Source organism: Macaca mulatta, chromosome 19, assembly GCF_049350105.2.
Source record: "Macaca mulatta isolate MMU2019108-1 chromosome 19, T2T-MMU8v2.0, whole genome shotgun sequence".
Taxonomy (NCBI): Eukaryota; Metazoa; Chordata; class Mammalia; order Primates; family Cercopithecidae; genus Macaca; species Macaca mulatta.
Window position 1 is genome coordinate 63,590,660 of NC_133424.1, and position 19,195 is coordinate 63,609,854.

Below are 19,195 nucleotides of genomic sequence, written 5' to 3' on the forward strand. Positions count from 1 at the left end.
TGGGACCTGAAGGAGGAGGGAGCTGGATTTTAGGAAGTATACCAGACTCCGTGTTCTGCGGACGGGGTGGAAAGACGTGGGGACGCCTGGGGCGGGAGGGGGTAGGGGCCGGGCCGCAGTAACAAAGGCCTCTCCCTCCAACAAGCAACCCCCCCTCGACCCCGCCTCCCCGGCCCCCCGCCTCTCCTGATTGGCCGGTCTCCCTGCCCGTCAGCGCCGCCCCCCTCCCCGGGTCTGCAGCAGCTCCGGCCGCCTCGTCGCGCCCCCCCAGCCCCCTCCCCCCGCCCCCGCCGCCCCCCGGGCCGGTGCAGCCGCAGGCGGGGTCCCCCTCCCCCTCCCCCCTCTCCCCCCAGGCCTCGCGCGCCCCGGACCGGCCCCCCCTTTCCCCTCCCCCTCCGCGCCGCCTCTGCCGCGATGCCCCCCCCTGCGCCCGGGGCCCGGCTCCGGCTTCTCGCCGCCGCCGCCCTGGCCGGCTTGGCCGTCATCAGCCGAGGTACCGCAGCGCCGGGAGCGGGGGGCTCGGCCGGGACGCCAGGGTCTTGGGTGGGTTATCGGGGGATCAGGGGTGGGGGTCGAGGGCTGCATCCCTGGGCCGGCGGGGGAAGGCCCCGGGACGCCGAGCTCTGGGCCCGGGGGCGGGGTCTGCATCCCCTGGCTGGGCAGGGGGACCTCGGACGTGGGGGTCCGCGCCTCGGGGCAGGGGTCGGCGTCCCGGGGCCGGAGCCGGGCCTAGGGGCGGAGGTCTGCTTCCCGCAGCAGGCAAGAGGGTCGCAGACACCTAGCCCGGCCTGGGGGCTGGAGTCTGCGGCTCCTGATGAGGAGGGGGCAGACACTGGAGTCGGGGTCCCCGGGGCGGATCTGTGAACTGAGTTGGGGTGGGGGGCAGGGGATAATGCCCTGTCGGGGGTCTCCATCTGTACGTGGAGAGGGTCCCTGAAGAGGTCCTTGCCGGGGGCTGGGGTCAGGGGATGGATGTCTTCCCAGGGTCAGTAAGAGGAGGGGACAAGGGTGTCCAGAGACCTACGTCCCAGGGTCCGGAAAAGAGGGGAAGGGTCTGAAATCCCCCAGCAGGGTCATCTAGGTTGAGAGAGTGTTGGTACTTGAGGGGTTGCAGTTTTGTGGGGGAGAAGGGAGCTGGAGATACAGGAAGTTGGGGTGCTGGGCTGGGGTCTTGGATTCCAAAGCTCTGATTGAATGTCTAGTTCCTGGGGCTAAACAGTGGAAGAGCGATGGGCGGATGAAGGACAGAGGGAAGGGAAGGGTTAATGCAGAGTCGAACCCTGGCCCTCCCAGTTGGGGAGAGGGCCGGGGTCAGGTTTCTGCACTGAGGTTAGGTACCTGGACCTTGAGTCTCCCCAGTAGGGCCTGGCAGGCAGGGAGTGGTCAAGGAGATTCCCAGATCCCCCCTAAGAAAAGGGAGGAGAGCGCAAGGGGGCAGGAGGCTGGAGGGTGGGCGCTCAGTGGGGCAGGGAGCTGGGTTAATTCAGACCTTCTGGAGGATTCCCCCAGGCCCTCCCCTGAACAGAGTTCCAGGGACAACCAGGAGCCCTGACAGAGTCCCCAAGAGTCTCAGGGAGGCCGCCCACATAGACCGAGTCTGGCACAGAAACCCCGTCACAGCGTCCCACACGAAGCAGCACCTGCAGACACCAGTCACACACACACAGCCCCATCCACGCAGGACACGGGGACCCAGTGGGCCAGAGCCTCAGTCCCTTGCTGGTCCTCCCCCCACCACCTGACCAGTCTGAATTGCCCTCTGACTGTCTGACTGCCTGTCTCTGTCTCTGTCATGCATCTCTTTAAGTCTTTTTGTCTCTGCCATTTCTGGAGGCTCCCATCTCTGTTATCCGCTGCTGACTTTCCGCCTGCCTCTGTCTCTGGGTCATTGTCTCTCCATCCCTGCTGCTGACAGCACAGTTCCACCCACATCTGTCTCTCTCTGCTTTTCAGACTGTTGCCCGGTGCGTGATTCAGTCTCTCAATTCTTGCCTGCTCTCTCACTTGTGCCTTAATTCTCATTCACTTCTCTCATTTCCTTCTGTCATTCATTTCCTTCCTGTTCTGACTTTTCCCTTTCCTTCATCCATCCTTCCTCTTTCTTTCTTTCTTTCTTTCTTTCTTTCTTTCTTTCTTTTTTTCTCTTTCCCTTCCTTCCTTCCTTCCTTCCTTCCTTCCTTCCTTCCTTCCTTCCTTCCTTCCTTCTTTCCTTCCCTCTCTCTCTCTTTCTTTTTCTTTTTTTTTGAGACAGAGTCTCACTTTCTCACCTAGGCTGGAGTGGAGTGGTGCAAGCATACACAGCTCACTGCAGCCTCAATTTCCCAGCCTCAAGCGATCCTGTTACCTCAGCCTCTGGAGTAGCTGGGACCACAGATGCATGCCACCACACCTGGCTAATTTATTATTAGTATTATTATTGTAGAGATGGGGTTCTCACTATGTTGCCCAGACTAGTCTCAAATTCCTGACCTCGAGTGATCCTCCCACCTGGGCCTCTCAAAGTGCTGGGATTACAGGTGTGAGCCACTGCACCGGCCACCTCTTCTTTCTTTCTCTCCTTGTCCTTATGTCTTTTCTTCTTCCTCCTCCTTTTCTTTCCCTGCTCCTTGTACCCTTTGTGACCTTTCCCCTACTTTCCTGTTTCTTCTCTCTCTCCCTCCCCTTCTCTCTCTCGCTCTAACTTCCCACTTTTCACATTCACTATTTTTTTTTGTTTTGTTTTTTGAGATGGAGTTTCGCTCCTGTTGCCCAGGCTGGAGTATAGCAGCATAATCTCAACTCACTGCAACCTCTGCCTCCTGGGTTCAAGTGATTCTCCTGCCTCAGCCTCTCAAGTAGCTGGGACTACAGGTGTGTGCCACTACACTGGGCTAATTTTTGTACTTTTAGTAGATAACAGGGTTTCACCATGTTGTCCAGGCTGGTTTCAAACTCCTGACCTCAGGTGATCCGCCTGCCTCTGCCTCCCAAAGTGCTGGGATTACAGGCATGAGCCACTGTCTGGCCCCTACATTCATTCTTAAAGTCCCCATAAATCGTTATGGGGCTAGACTGGGGCAGGAAGCTGTGGCAGAGCCAGGAGGTGGCCTGTGACCCTGGTCAAGTCTTTTCCCACCTCTGGTCTTAGGTTCCCCATTTGAGAACTGGGGACGAGAGGGGATGGAGTGGGGTTGAGCCAGAACGAGATGCCAGAAAGACACGCCCACCCACCCATGGACAGTTTGAGCTGCTGGGAAAAAAGCTCATGGTAAGATATGCAAACTAGCATCTTCTCTCTTCTTTTATTCATGATCTTGTCCAAGTTGCAAGAGTAATGCACTACAAAACAGTCCACCTCTGATAAGGGCAAACCCCACTGTGCTCCTGCCCCGCCACCACTTTCACAACCTCTATCTTGAGAGAACCGGTGTGTGGCTGGAACGCCTCCTTCCATAGCTTTCTCTCACTTCTGAGACTCAGACCCGACACACAGAGGTCAACGTAAGTGATGGATTGGTTGATTTGTTGATTTTTTTTCCCCAAAATAGAAGCAAAATACGCCCATTTCTCTGCAATCGGCCTTCTCCCACTTAACCATACCTCCCTTGCATCCATAAATATTCATCTATCTTCAATTTTTTTCTAACTCTTTTATGCCAACACACACACATCCCCTTACATATACACAAGTTATTTACAAAAGCAGCTACATTGTGGTATTTTAAAACAGTTCAACAAAATCAAATGGCAGCTTCTGCAGCAGCAAATGAGGTGGGTGATTCCTTTGCTTCTGGGGCAGCTGGCAGAGTGATGATGGCCAGGAGGGGGCAGGAGCCCCAGATGTGAGTCCCAGCCCTGCCCCTGACCAGCTAGCTAGCTCTCCTCAGGACCTCCGAGCTCCGGGTTCATCTTACGGGCTGTGCTTGGTTGGTTTATATAGCAGAGCCGCTATTCTAGACACTGGATATATACATATGGCGGTGAGTGAACCAGGCAGTCACTGGCCTCACGGAGCTTAGATCGTAGTGGGATGGAGAGAGATCAGTGGGATGGAGAGAGATCAGTGGGATGGAGAGAGATCAGTGGGATGGAGAGAGATCAGTGGGATGGAGAGAGATCAAAGGCCAAACCCAAAACCTAAAAACAAACAGATAAAAGGTAATTTCAGAGAGTGATGAGTCATGTAAAGAAGATAAAAGTGACTTGGCCTTTGAAGCTCAGGGGGTTGAGGAAAGCATCTCTGAGCAGGGGAGAGTGGAGTTAAGACCTGAAGGAAGAGGGGAAGTCAACCTTTCGAAGTTGACAGCAGAGGCAAAGACCTTGAGGTGGGAACAACAGAAAGGAGGGTCCACGCTGGGCGCAGGGGCTCACAGCTGTAATCCCAGCACTTCAGGAGGCCAAGGCGGGTGAATCACCTGAGCTCCGGAGTTCAAGACTAGCCTGAGCAACATGGGGAAAACCCATCTCTAAAAAAAAAAAAAAAAAAAAAAAAGCCAGGCATGTTGGCACGTGCCTGTAGTCCCAGCTACTCAGGAGGCTGAGGCAGGAGAATCACTTGAGGCTGGGAGGTGGAGGTTGCCGTGAGCCGAGATGGTGCCACTGCACTCCAGCCTGGGTAAGAGAGCGGTACCCTGTCTCATAAAAAAAAAAAAAAAAAAAGAGAAAGGAAAGGTGCGTCTGGTTTCAGGATTCTTGGCACAGTGTCTGGACTCCTGGACTCTCCTGGCATCAGTGACGCTAATGCCTTCAGATTTCTTCTTGTTTTTTTGTTTTTTGGTTTTTGTTTTTTGGAGACGGAGTCTCGCTGTGTCACCCAGTCTGGAGTGCAGTGGCATGATCTCGGCTCACTGCAACCTCTGCATCCTGGGTTCAAGCAATTCTCCTGCCTCAGCCTCCTGAGTAGCTGGAACTACAGGCGCCCGCCACCATGCCCGGCTAATTTTTGTATTTTTAGTATTTTTATTTTCACCATATTGGTCAGGCTAGTCTCAAACTCCTGACCTCAGGCAATCCATCCTCCTTGGCCTCCCAAAGTGCTTGCATTACAGGCGTGAACCACCATGCCCAGCCACTGAGGTCAGCAAAGGGAGGAGGAGTCTCCTGGGGGCTCCTGGGTGCCAGACATACCAGGCCCAGCCCCCTCTCACAGCCTTTCCCAGCCAGAGCCGCACCCCCTCCTCCCTGCTCCAGTCTCATGCCCTCCCCCCGCCACTCCTTACGTCCCAGGTTTCCCACCTGTGTCTTCTGAGACTGTGGAATCAGTGTGTCACCCTCCCGACCCCTGCCAACCATTGCAGGGTCTTAGCTTTGCCTAAGTTCCTTGGCAGGGTGGCAGAAGGTTCTCACCCTCAACCCAAGTCACTCAGCTTGTTAGGGATCTCTTTCTCTCTTAAGAAAAGCCACCTGCCTACCACCTTCATTCCAAGGTTTATCAAACACATATGAGGCCTGTGAGTCTGGACTGTAAATCTTACGAGGGCAGGGACCAAGTGAGCCCTCTGATCACCACCACACACTTCCCTTGCCACAGGCCGGTGCCTGCCACATAATCACCCTAACAGCCAGCTCACAGGCAGCTGTTTGCAAGCACTTAACTGGCAGGCACTGTACTGGAACCTTTACTTGGATTACCTCTTGTAATCCTCCCCACAACCCAATGAAGAAGGCATGATTATCATTTCCATTTCAGATGGGGAAACTGAGTCCCAGAGAGGTGAAGTAACTTGTGTGGCTCAGTGACAGAGCTGGGACTTGAACCCAGCTGCCTGGCAGCCACATTGCATTCCCTGGGCCCCCTGGTTATGCAGGGTTGGTTTTATCAGTAGATGCTTACCAGGGTGTCTGCCTGGGAGTCAATGACTCAGAGCAATTGACAGCCCAGATACAGCCCTGCCTTCCAGGATCCCCTGAGCGGAGCATCTAGGGAGACCTTTGCCAAGCCAGGGATAGCAATAGATTCCTAAAAAAGAAGGTGCTGTTAGGAACCGCTAGCATGTATTGGGTTCTTTCCGAATGCCAACAGCTGAGCTAAACACTTCTGCTTGCATATTCTCACGGAATCCCTCACAGAAACCCTCGCAGGGAAGAACTACTATTTTTCACCTTGTACGGTTGGAGAAACTGAAACTCACACTGGCCAGGAGTTTGGATCATCCAGCTAGGAAGTGGTGGGATAGACATTTGACCTTCCAACTCAAGCTCCTCAGGGATTTATTATCTGGTCTCTTGAGGACCATCCATGCCCTTTCCACAAACACTTCTCAGTTCTGAGGTTGACCCGACCCTGGGGGAACACAGCTAAGATTCAAGCCCCTCACAAAGCTCCTCATCTCTGTCTCAGCTAAGTCAAACAGTGCCCAGAAAAAGGTGTGGGGGCTCTGCCTTGAACAGTCAGAAAGGTCCTCCTGGGGCAAGGGACATTTGCACTGGGGTCCTGAAGAATGAGTAGGAGTTCAAGAGTTGAAGAGTGTTGCAGGCATCCATTTATATTCATCCATTCAGCAAATGTTTCCCAAGGCCTCTGGTGGTCCAGGCCCAGTGCTGGGAGATGCTGGGGACACAGACTTGAGTCAGAACCAAGTTTTACCCCCAAGAAACTTCTAGTCTGATAGGGAGGCCAGACACAGATGATCATCAGAGTGCAATGGACAATTCCCAGAGACCAAATAGTAAAGTTCTGAGGCACCCGGAGTCCTGCCTTCCCTGCAGGGTCCACTTACCACCCCAGTGACCAGATAGTAAAGCCCTGGCCAGGCACTCTGGCTCATACCTGTAATACCAACATTTTGAGAGGCTGAGGTGGGAGGATGGCTTGAGCCCAGGAGTTCAAAACCAGCCTGGGCAACATGGCAAGACCTTATCTCTTTTTTTTTTTTTTTGAGACGGAGTCTCACTCTGTCGCCCAGGCTGGAGTGCAGTGGCCGGATCTCAGCTCACTGCAAGCTCCGCCTCCCGGGTTCACGCCATTCTCCTGCCTCAGCCTCCCGAGTAGCTGGGACTACAGGCGTCCGCCACCTCGCCCGGCTAGTTTTTTGTATTTTTTAGTAGAGACGGGGTTTCACCGTGTTAGCCAGGATGGTGTCGATCTCCTGACCTTGTGATCCACCCGTCTCGGCCTCCCAAAGTGCTGGGATTACAGGCTTGAGCCACCGCGCCCGGCCGACCTTATCTCTTAAAAAAAAAAAAAAAAAAAAAAAAGTAGCCAGGTGTGGTGGTGCACGCCTATAGTCCCAGCTGCTCAGGAAGCTGAGGTGGGAGGATTGCTTGTGCTGGGGAGGTTGAGGCTGTGGTGAGCCATGATCATAGCACTGCACTCCAGTCTGGGCAACAGAGCGAGACTCTGTCTCAAAATAAAAATAGAAATAAAAAATAAAGCCCCAAGAAGCCTGGACTGGTATGTGGGCTCAACTCATGGGGGCAGCACCTGCTTCAATCAGCGGCTGAGTTCAGGAGCCCTGGAGCCCCTGAACCTTAGGGTAGGCACCTTGGACAGCTCCCTCTTCCCCCTTCTTGGTTCCTGTAGGACAAGGGGCTCTCAACGGGGAAGTTGGGGTGTGATTTTGTCTCTTATGGGGCATCTGGCAATGTCTGGAGGCATTTTTTGGTGGGGTAGGGGGAGCTATTGGCATCAAGTGGATCCAGATCAGAAGCGAGACACTGCCTACCTCCTATGTTGCACAGGACAGTCTGGCCCCAAATGTTAGCCGTGCTGAGGCTTAGGAACCCTGGCCCAGAAGGTGGGTCAGCAGCAGCATGGCAAATCCTGTTTGTGTCTGGGGGATAGGGCAGGGTACGGGCCTGTCTGTCTCCACCAGCCTGGGAAGGGATCTTAGTGCGTACCTGTGACTCTTTGGCCACACCGAATGTGGCACTACCCGTTGTTCGGTCCAGGTTTTTGTTGATGACTTTGCAATTTTCCCTGCGTGTGCATGTGTGTGTGTGTGCGTCCAGCCGTGTGTGATCTGATCACAGGTGACAACATGACCTGATTCTTGGCCCAGTGTGGCCCCTTTGTGCTTGAGGGCATGTGACAGTGTCGCCGTCTTGTTACACGGGTTGTAGCTTTGTGTGCGTCTGACTCAGGGCCTTCCAAAGTGCAAAGTGGGAGGGGAATCGTGGTGTTCACGCCGGTGGTGTCTGTGTACCCAGTTAGGTTAGCAGGCGTGTGTGTGTGTGTGTGTGTGTGTGTGGTATGTAGGGATGGAATTGTGTGTGGACTTTGCAGCCATGCGTGGGGCTGTTGATGTCGATAGAACCATGTGGGAACTATTGTATATGATGGGGTGACTCAGGGTGCAGCAGTTGCTTGGCCTGGGACCGACCCTTTTGACTGAATGTGACAATATGAGCGCTCCTGGGACAGATCCTCCTTTCCAGCTGACCTGTTGCTGGGTGCCTGTGCAGAGCTGGGCATGTCAGCGTCACTGTATATATGCACCTGTCCCTCTGAGTGGGTCCACAGCCATGCATGTGACTGAGAGAGTGGGACTGTCTCCTGTGTTTGTATGCGTGTGACTGTATGTGTTTGTGTATGTGTGTGTATGGGTGTAGCTGAAGCTGTTTTGTGTCTGTATGACTGTGTGTGTACCTGTCTGGGTAAGGACATAGCAAGTGTGGGGACTCTTGCTAGGCCTGGAGAGGTCTCTGTGCCTTGTCCAAGCCTCTGTGTGTACGTGTGTGTGTGTGTGCATGCGTGTGCACGCGCGCGTGCGTCCATCATCCATCCCCGAGCTGTCTCCTGTTGTTCCCAGGGCTGTATGTAGCAGTGTTCACTGTGTTTAGCCCAGGGAGGGTGAGCCCCCCTCACCATTCTCTTCAAATCCCAGCAGTAACTCTGGCATGAGGGAGCCCAGGGTGACGGGCTGCAGGGCCCAGCCCCAAGCCCCAGAGCCTGGCCAACCCACTGCACCTGGCTCCGTCCTGGCCCCATCCTGTGGGGCTGCTGATGGAGAGGGCCCCCGGGAGTCCTTGGGGCAGCACGGGCCATTAATTCATTAGATTAATTAGCTCTTCGCCTGGGCTGGGGGCAGGGCAGCCCCGCGCAGGCCCCTCCCGCTCCAGGAGTCCAAGGTCATCCAGCCGGCCTTCCTCCCTCTCTGCCTGGTGCCAGCTCCACCGCCTCCGCATGCCCAGCCCCCACTCCCTGGCCCTGGTCCAGCCCACAGGCCACGGTCTACAGAGAGATGACTGCGTGGGGGTGATGGGGCCTGCCTGCTGTGCTGAAGTGTGCGAGCGGGCATGGGCTCACACCTGCAAGCATGCCCTGACGAGCTTGGGCACACAGTGTGCCTGTGTACATGTGTGTGTCTGCGAAGGTTCGTGTGCGTGAGGGTGTATTTGTGCATCTGTGACGGATGTGTGTCTGAGCATGTACACATGTGGATCTCTGTGTGTACGTGTTCATATTTGTGTGTCTGCATGTCTGTGTACGCATATGTGTTGAGTTATCTACGTGCATGTGGTTTTATGCGTACGTCTTCGGTGCGTTTCTGAGTTAATGTATGTGTGCATCTGTGTGCTTGTGGGCCTGTGTGTAGATATTTGTGTGTATTAATGTATATATGTGTGTTTCTGGGTGTATGCATATATATTATACACTCATCTGTGCATAGGTACATGTGTGTCTGTACGCTGTACCTGTGAATGTTTGTGTGCCCCTGTACATGTGTATTTGTGTGTATGTATGTGTGTATACATGTATCTGTGCATATGTATTCTGTGTACTCAAGTATCTGTGTGTCGATGTGCCTATGTACATATGTCTGTGGGTATAGACTGTGTGTGGATGTGTGTACACATCTCTGCATATGTATATGCATCTACGTAATTGTTGGGTTTTTTTTTTTTGAGACCGAGTTTCATTCTTGTTGCTGAGGCTGGAGTGCAGTGGCGTGATGTTGGCTCACTGCAACCTCTGCCTCCTAGGTTCAAGTGATTCTCCTGCCTCAGCCTCCCGAGTAGCTGGGATTACAGGCGCCCGCCACCACGCCCGGCTAATTTTTTGTATTTTTAGTAGAGATGGGGCTTCACCATGTTGGCCAGGCTGGTCTCGAACTCCTGGTCTCAGGTGATCCTCCCGCCTCAGCCTCCCAAAATGCTTAGATTACAGGTGTGAGCCACCTTGCCCAGCCGTATCTATGTAATTTTTAATCTGCTCATATTGGTACGTGTGTCACTGTACTCTGTATCTGTGAATGTATGTGTTCTGTGTACACAGGTATCTGTGTCTGTGTATATGTGTCTGTGTGTATGTCTTATGTGTACAAGTGTCTGCATGTGTTTGCACACGTGTTTCTGTATATATATATGTGTGTGTGTACACATGCATCTGTGTGTATCTGTATGTGTGTGTGTGTGCGCTGCGATTGTCTCTGAATCTCTGGAGGTGTGTAGGTTTCTGTGTCCATGGGCGCCTACCCATCTGAGTCTGTGAGTCCGTGTGGCCTCATGGGAAGATACATGTTGCATGTGTCTGCTCTGATTGTGTCTGCCGTGTGTGTATCTCTGAAAACATCAGTGCATGGGTGTGGCAGCGCGTGCAGGAGATGTCTTTGTCCGCAAGGACGTGCGTGTGCACATGTGTGCAGGTGCTACCATGCCCGGGCCCTGCCTGAGCTGCCAAGGCTGAGCCACCCCCACCTTCCACAGGGCTGCTCTCCCAGAGCCTGGAGTTCAACTCTCCTGCCGACAACTACACGGTGTGTGAAGGTGACAACGCCACCCTCAGGTACCTCCCTCGGTGGGTGGGGACTCAGATCTCATGGAGCCATGCAGTCCTGCCCGTTCACCTTCGGAGCTTCACCTTCCTGGGTGGGGATCCTGGTTACAGGAACAGCCTGGGATGGGAAGACTTGGGCCCCACGTTCCCCCTCAGGAGCGACACAACTGTGAGCTGGCTCCCCCTTGGCTTCGGTGTCCCCATCTGTCAACGGGGCGGGGAGACGGTGAACTACCGCTGGGTTATTGTGAGGATTCAGGATGCACACACCATGCTTAGAGAGCGTGACATACTACGACTGCTTAAAACACGACAGCCAGGGTTGCTGTTTCCCCAGGTCGTCACCTCTCCTCTGGTCTCTGTTCCCCCTCTCTCCACGTCTCTTTCTCTCTCTCTGTCTCTGGGTCTCTGTCCCCCTCTGTCTCTGGGTCTCTGTCCCCCTCTCTTTCTGGGTCTCTGTCCCTCTCTGTCTCTGGGTTTCTATCCCCCTCTGTCTCTGGGTCTCTGTCCCCCTCTGTCTCTGGGTCTCTGTCCCCCTCTCTTTCTGGGTCTCTGTCCCTCTCTGTCTCTGGGTTTCTATCCCCCTCTGTCTCTGGGTCTCTGTCCCCCTCTCTGGTCTCTGTCCCCCTCTCTCTGGGTCTCTGTAGGTCTCTCTCTCTCTGTCTCTCTCTGGGTCTCTGTAGGTCTCTCTCTGGGGTTCTCTGTCTCTCTCTCTGTCTTTCTCTCTCTCTGGGTCTCTGTCCCTCTCTGTGTGTGTGTGTCTCTGTCCTTCTCTCTCTGGGTCTCTGTCCCTCTTGCTGGATCTCTGTCCCCCTCTCTGGGTCTCTGTCCCCCTCTCTGGGTCTCTTTCTTCTTCCTTCTGCATCTCTATTCCTCTCTCCCAGATTCTCTGTTCTCCCCTTTTTGTGTCTCTGACACACACGAGCATTCAATGACCATGAGCTATTGTTCCGTTCTGCGATTGGGCTCACAGCTTTCCCTCCCTGAGGCTCAGCTTATCCCCAGCTATATGGTGGGCACAGCAGCATCCACCTCACAGGGCTGTGGTGGGACCTGGAGATGCGGTGGCCTCCCTCTCCCACCCACCCCCTCGGTGGGGGAAGGCTCAGGCTGGGTGGGTGGAGAAAAACCTTCCCACTCTCTTGCTCCCTGCAGCTGCTTCATCGACGAGCATGTGACCCGCGTGGCCTGGCTGAACCGCTCCAACATCCTGTATGCCGGCAACGACCGCTGGACCAGCGACCCGCGGGTGCGGCTGCTCATAAACACCCCCGAGGAGTTCTCCATCCTCATCACCGAAGTGGGGCTCGGCGACGAGGGCCTCTACACCTGCTCCTTCCAGACCCGCCACCAGCCGTACACCACTCAGGTCTACCTCATTGTCCACGGTGAGCCCTCAGCCGGGGCCTGGCTGGGTGGACGGGTAGAGAGCGTGGGGGAGACGAGGGCACGATGACAGATACCACGTGTTCCCCAACCCCAGGGATACATAGCGAGAACGACGGACACAGCCTTGTCCTTGGGGATTTCAGCCCAGCAGAAGGGGGCCATTCACACAGAGAGTGACACATCAGCAGGATCGCTTCTAGGGCAGGAGAGCTACAGGGATGAGGGGGTGCTTAGGGGAAGACCATGTTCATTTGCTCAGCCCCATTCCTGGAGTGCCTACTCTGCAAGCATTGATCTAGGCACTGGGGCTACAGAATAAGGCAGGCTGTCCCCACACCTTGGGAGCTGATTTTCTAAGGAGAGGCTCAGAGAGGACTTCCCAGACATGACGTCTGAGCGGACGCCTTTGGCTGGGCACAGGGCTAAGACCGGAAAAGAAACAGTGTGTTCAGGGCCAGGCGAGAAAATGAACCAAGTGTGCAGAGGGAAGTCCCAAGAGGCTGGAAGTGCCAGATCCAGAGCAGGAAAGATGGGGCTGGAGAGCTCCACAGCAAGGCAGGAGGCAGAGGGAGAGACGCGGAGAGCAGTCAGGAGCCTGCCTCCTGAGCCATCCGAAATGGTGGAGGGCAGGGAACACCTGCAGAGACGGGAACTGGAGACAGAGAGAACCCAGGGGGATCCTGGCAAGCTCCAACTCTGGAGCCAGACTGCCCGGGTTCCAACCTCAGTGCCACCGTCCACCAGCCCAGGGACCCTGAGCAGGAGGAGAGGCCTGGGACTCCTCCTTTGCAAAATGGGGATGGTGCTGTCATAAATCCCAGACGTCGTCAATCGGAAGAGCTACTTTTATTTTATGCCCTGCTAGAAAAGAAAAAAAAAAAAAAACACTGCCAGTGATACCCTGGCATCCTATCTCGAGGGCCATCGTGCTTGGAGAAATGTTCAAATGGGAGAGGGGGGCAGAAAGCACAGATATGTCTTAGAATTGATGAAATACAGTAACATCCACCCCAGAGGCTGGTAGTGAGCATCTGATCAGTGGATTTTGGTAAAGCACTTAGAATAGAATCTGTTACACAGAAAGTCCCATGTGGGTATTTGTTAAATAAATTAATTTAAAATAATAATAAATACAAATAGAGAAAGGGAGAGGAATTCAGACCCCAAGATGGAAAAACCAAGTTAGGATGAAGGTGGAGAGAGAATAGAGACAAGAAGATGCCAGGCCCAGACAGAGGGTCCAGAGAAAGGGGCAGAGACTCCTGGGTCTGAGGGAGGAGGGGCTGGGGGACTGGACTCTTGGGTCTGAGGGAAGAGGAACTGGGGGTCTGAACTCCTGGGCCTGAGGGAGGAGGAGCTCCGGGTCTGGACTCCTGGGCCTGAGGGAGGAGGAGCTCCGGGTCTGAACTCCTGGGCCTGAGGGAGGAGGAGCTCCGGGTCTGAACTCCTGGGCCTGAGGGAGGAGGAGCTCCGGGTCTGAACTCCTGGGCCTGAGGGAGGAGGAGCTCCGGGTCTGGACTCCTGGGCCTGAGGGAGGAGGGGCTGGGGTCTTGGACTCCTGGGTCTGAGTGGGAAAGAGCTGGGGGTCTGGACTCTTGGGTCTGAGGGAGGAGGGCCTGGAGGCCTGGATTCCTGGGCATCCATATTCAGCCTTTCCCCCTGCCCACAGTCCCTGCCCGCATTGTGAACATCTCGTCGCCTGTGACGGTGAATGAGGGGGGCAGTGTGAACCTGCTTTGCCTGGCCGTCGGGCGGCCAGAGCCCACGGTCACCTGGAGACAGCTCCGAGGTGAGGATCCCATCCCAGGTCAAAAGCCCCGTCCCCCACTGCGCAGTCTGGGCCCCTCCTTTCCCCATATCCCTAGCTAGTTTCCCAAGCCCCCTTCTCTCTGGCCCCTTGGCTTCCCCTCCCACCCTGCTTCCAGTTATTTCATCCGCAGACCCTAGACCGAAGAGCTTCACCACTGGCTTTCCACCTGCCATCCTAGGCCTGGGTCACTGCTTCTGCGTCACTTGCCAAACCCCAGCCTGCTCCACTTCCCCAACCCCAGTGTCCCAGACGTCTCCCCACGCGTTCACAGCATTCTCCTGGGCTAAGATCCCCTGCTGCTAGATGCCCTAAGCCAGGCTGCACCAGCAGTCCTGTGTACATCTCTGCCTTTCTTCTGCTGGACACTCTAGCCCAGCGGGCCTCATGGTGTGGACCCCAGACACGAAGCATCAGCATCCCTTGGGAACTTGCCAGGAATGAACTTTCCCAGGCTCCATCCAAGACCTGCTGAATCCAAAACTCCCTCCCCCCTCCACAAGCCCCAAGAACCAGTGCTCAAGGCTACCCACAAACAGCGCAGGGTGCCCGTATATGACAGTCCAGGTCCTAGACATCACCCACCAGCCCTTTTATGTGGATCTCTACCACCAGATCCCAGATCCCTGGATCCTCATTCTCAGGGTCTTTGAAGACCCATGGTGCCAATCACTAGATCCCGTGACCATTCTGAATCCCTGGATCTTACCCGACTGGGTCATCTGAGCCCCATGATCCTGGTCTTGAGATCTGGGATCTCCGGGTGTCCTAAGTCCCAAAGGGTCTTCTGAGACTGCTGCTGTGTTATGAGACCCCCATATACTTGGATTGCTGATCCCAATCACCAGATCCTGATTCCCCAGACCCCATGAACCAGATCCCAGAACGAGGGACCCTGCCCCACTGGCTCTGAATTTGCGAGGTCCTTCTGAGACCTAACATCCTGGGATCCCCCTCCCCATTGGGGTCCTCCGCACGGAGCCCCACGATCTGAGTCAGATTCCTAGAGGGATCTCCCAAACCCTTAGATTCTCTAACCCACCCCATTGGGTTCCAGGAACTGAGTCCTAGACCCTCACTCCTTCCCCAACCCTGAACTGGAGAGATCCCAGGCACCCCCGGCCCCGCAGCCCCTCCCCACCCCACCCCCATTGACCCGGGCACTCCAGGCCTTGCCGTGCCCGCCCCGCTGATGTGTGTCCGTGTTGTGCCCGTGTTGTCCCGTGTTAAGTGTTTGTGTCTGGCCCCGCCCCCTCCTCCTCCTTCCCCCCACAGATGGCTTCACCTCGGAGGGAGAGATCCTGGAGATCTCTGACATCCAGCGGGGCCAGGCCGGGGAGTATGAGTGCGTGACTCACAACGGGGTTAACTCGGCGCCCGACAGCCGCCGCGTGCTGGTCACAGTCAACTGTGAGCCCCCCTGGCACTGGGCACGAAAGGGTGGCGGACCCCGAGTCCCTGGGGAGGAAGGGTCTGCGGGAGGAGGAAGCGGGGGCGAGACTTCCGGGCCTAAGGGAGGCGGGGGCTGGGGGAGGGACCCCTTCGTCCGCACGCAGCTTGGAGAATTCGCTGACCCTCGCCCCTCGCCAGATCCTCCGACCATCACGGACGTGACCAGCGCCCGCACCGCTCTGGGCCGAGCCGCCCTGCTGCGCTGCGAAGCCATGGCGGTGCCCCCCGCGGATTTCCAGTGGTACAAGGATGACAGACTGTGAGGACAGCACTGAGGGGGGCCGTGGGAGCGGGACGGGGAGGTCCTTGGTCCCTTGGATTGTGAGGCAGGGGGACGGAGCCGGGCGGGGGAAGGCAGCAGAGCTCTGGGTCCCGGAACTGGGGCGTCCAGCTTCTGGGTGATGGGATCTGTCCAGCCTCCGGAAACAAGCTTGGGCTCCAGGATGATGAACGCTGGAGCCCCGTCTCCCTGGACTTTTCAGGGAGCTGGCCAGGGGTCGGGGGTCAATGCTGAGGATCTCTCGGGCAAGGTTTAAGGGACCAGCAGAGGGAGTCCCTAACGACTAGGGGTGCACCACGGGGGAGTCCAGGGTCCCTGAGAGGTCAGGGTGGCTGGAGAAGGGCGGCGGTGGGAGTGACCCGGGGTCCATGAGGTGCTAGAACCCCAGGCGATGGGTCAGTGGGGTAGGGGGCAGAATGCTGGGTCTCCGGGGAACGGAGGCGCCTGAGAGTCGGCGGGCGGGCCTGGCTGGGCGCTGCGACCCGGCCCCTTACCCAGATCCCTGGCAGGCTGAGCAGCGGCACGGCGGAGGGCCTGAAGGTGCAGACGGAGCGCACCCGCTCGATGCTTCTCTTTGCCAACGTGAGCGCCCGGCATTACGGCAACTACACGTGTCGCGCCGCCAACCGGCTGGGAGCGTCCAGCGCCTCCATGCGGCTCCTGCGTGCGTCTTCGGGCTGGGCGGGGAGGGGCGGGGCACGTGGGCGGGGCAGGGGCGGGGCTAGGGAGGTGGAGACGCCGGGACCGCCCCTCAGGCTGGCCCTGAACTTCGGAGACTGACGCCAAGACTGAAAAGCAATGCAAGAAACCGATTCATGCAATCAATATTCATTGAGCGCCAGCTAAGGGTTGGGCGTGGGGGACATAGCTGTGCACAAAAGAAACAAGGTTTGGGGATTCCCAGAGCTTATAGTCTGGTAGGAGTAGAAAAGCAATAAACAAGTGGACATGTAGATAAACAAGCAAACACATACAAACAAAAAATAATTTTGGAGGCCGGGCGCGGTGGCTCACGCCTGTAAATCCCAGCACTTTGGGAGGCTGAGGCGGGCGGATCACCTGAAGTCAGGAATTCGAGACCAGCCTGGCCAACGTGGTGAAACCCTGTCTCTACTAAAAAAAAAAGAAAAATAATAATACAAAAATTAGCCAGGCGTAGTGATGGGCACCTGTAGTCCTAGCTATTCAGGTCAGGATGCTGAGGCAAGAGGATTGCTTGAACCTGGGGGGAGGCAGAGGTTACGGTGAGCCGAGATTGCGCCTGGGTGACAGCGAGACTCCGTCTCAAAAAAAAAAAACCAAAAAACAGAGTCAGAAAAGCAGGCAAGCAGGCACACCCAATGAGAGATCCAGAAAGGTCCCTAAAGAGGTGGGCTCAGAAGAGACAGGGCTTCTGGAGGGACACACATGGGGTCCCCCACTCTCAGCCCTCCCTTCATGACCCCTTCTCTTCCCCCAGGCCCAGGATCCCTGGAGAACTCAGCCCCGAGGCCCCCAGGGCCCCTGGCCCTCCTCTCCGCCCTGGGCTGGCTGTGGTGGAGAATGTAGGCGCAACCCAGTGGAGCTCGCCTCCCCCTGCAGGGGGCCTCAGGCCAAGAGTGAGAGAAAAGGGGGAGCAAGAGCCGTGGGTCTCGTGGGGGCAGAAGAGCTCTCGGCCACCAAGGAAGAAGAGAAGAGGAGAAAGAGGAGGAGGCAGAGGAAGAAAGATCTTTTGAGAACCCATCACTGTGAGGGATAACGCAAAATTATGCATCTTTCTACAGCCATTCTCGCTACCCGTTCACGTTTCCGATTGTGACCCACTCCCGCCACCCCATACCCCTCTCTCTTAGCTCAGGCTGTCAACTGGCTCGTGTGGGTGTGGGTGTGTGAGTGTGAGCCTGCATGCGTGTGTAGGTGTCTGTGTCTCTGTGTGTGTGGGTGGGTGGGCTGGAGGAGGGGACTCAGCCGTCCTCCCCGCCCCGAAACCCCCATGTCCACTGTCCCCAACCCTACTGCCTCTCACCTCTGACTGGAGGTAGGTATGAGGCTCTGCAGTGGAAGCTGTGAAGAGAGGCTTCCCAGGCTCCCTGCTTCCCCAATATATGCACGCACACTGACCCCTCCCCCTGTCGAAAGGGCAACTCCTGGCAGGTTGGGAGTGGAGAGGGGTGTCGCACTCACCTGTCAAGCTGTCATTCAGCCTTTGTGAGTAAGTGGGGGACCTCCATCTGGGCTCTGGGCTTCCCTGCCGTCAACCACCAGCTTCCTGTAGCCAGAGGCCCCATCGCTGGCTCAGTGGCCTGAGACCTTCCCACTTTTCCTGTCCCTCCCTACCTTGGATTTTCTGGCCCCCTCCTGGGCCAATCGGTGCTTCCATCCAACTGTCAGACTGGTGGCAGGAGTCACTTGTCTGTTTCAGTGCTTTGCCCTACCCCTGCCACCACTCCCCTTGGCCTTGATTTCCCCACCTGTGGCACCAGCCAGCTGCCCTTGGGGCCTTTGCAGCTGGCCCACAGGTGTAGGCTTGCTGGTCTATCACTTCCTGGCCTCTCCACCAACTGTACCTCCCAAAGGCTACCTGACCGCCCTCACACACTCAGACACACCACACACACACACACACACACACACACACACACACACACACACCCCAGCGACTGTGACCAGCAATAGCCCCCTGGCTGCAGCTGTCCTGTAGCTGGTGACTAGCTGTATTTCCCCCTGGGTAGGCATCTGTTGTCAGGAAGGGACGCTGAGAGGCTGCAGCCTCAGCTCTGATTGCAGGAATACTCCACCCTGATACACCACACCACACAAAGTGGGGGACAGAGAGGTATCACACAGACACCCTGAGCCCAGACAAAGATGCCATGTCACCAATTCCGACTCCCAGGAGACCCTCTCTATAAACCCCCACCCCAAACCACACCACCCCAGAGTCTGGTGGAGAAGAGGAGAGGGCAAGGCGCAGTGACTGTACCTCAGACGGGGGCATGGGCCCCATCCCACATTGTCTTCCATTCCCAGGGTCCAGGGGATGGGGTGGGACGGGGGAGGGATACCAGGGAGGGGGTGGGGGGCCCTGGGGGCCGTGTGTTCCAATTCATGGGGAGTGTTGAGACCACCGCACCAATAAACGCCTTTTTCCACAGTCTGCCTGCAGGTGTCAATGTCATTAAGAATTCGAGTTAATGAAGGGCAAAGGGTAGCAATCAACTGGTGGTGCCTCTCCAGCATCATTCCTACCACCTGCTTTCTCATTGGTAGACTTGGAATGGACTCATTACAGAGGTGCCCTGTGATTGGCCTAAGCCACTCAGCATAGCCCATTTCGTGATTGGCTTGGAGATGGGCACGTGACCTGGTAAGGCTAATGAGAGAGTGAATGGATTCCCAAGAAGAGATGCTTTTCTGCTGGATATTGTGGCTCCGTGATGTGAGGTCTACATCTGTAGGGTTGCTTTTCTCCATCACATGGAGAGATCTTGGGTCTGTGAGGATAGCAGTGGTGGGGAGGGCTGCATATGGAGCCTGAGAATGATAGGAACACTGTGAAGTGCAGAGTGGAAACCTTAGAGAAACTGAGTCT

At 56.1% G+C, this 19,195-nt stretch overlaps 1 protein-coding gene across 1 annotated transcript; it reads left to right on the forward strand.

Annotated features, from left to right (window-relative positions):
* The first annotated feature begins 209 nt into the window (after positions 1-209).
* Positions 210-18,757, forward strand: IGLON5 (IgLON family member 5). The gene is made up of 8 exons (XM_028839921.2): positions 210-493; positions 10,627-10,705; positions 11,852-12,084; positions 13,755-13,874; positions 15,168-15,302; positions 15,483-15,603; positions 16,134-16,288; positions 17,084-18,757. Exons 1-8 carry the CDS (start codon positions 415-417, stop codon positions 17,170-17,172), a joined length of 1,011 nt encoding a protein of 336 aa, XP_028695754.1. The 5' UTR covers positions 210-414; the 3' UTR covers positions 17,173-18,757.
* Positions 18,758-19,195: the final 438 nt, after the last annotated feature.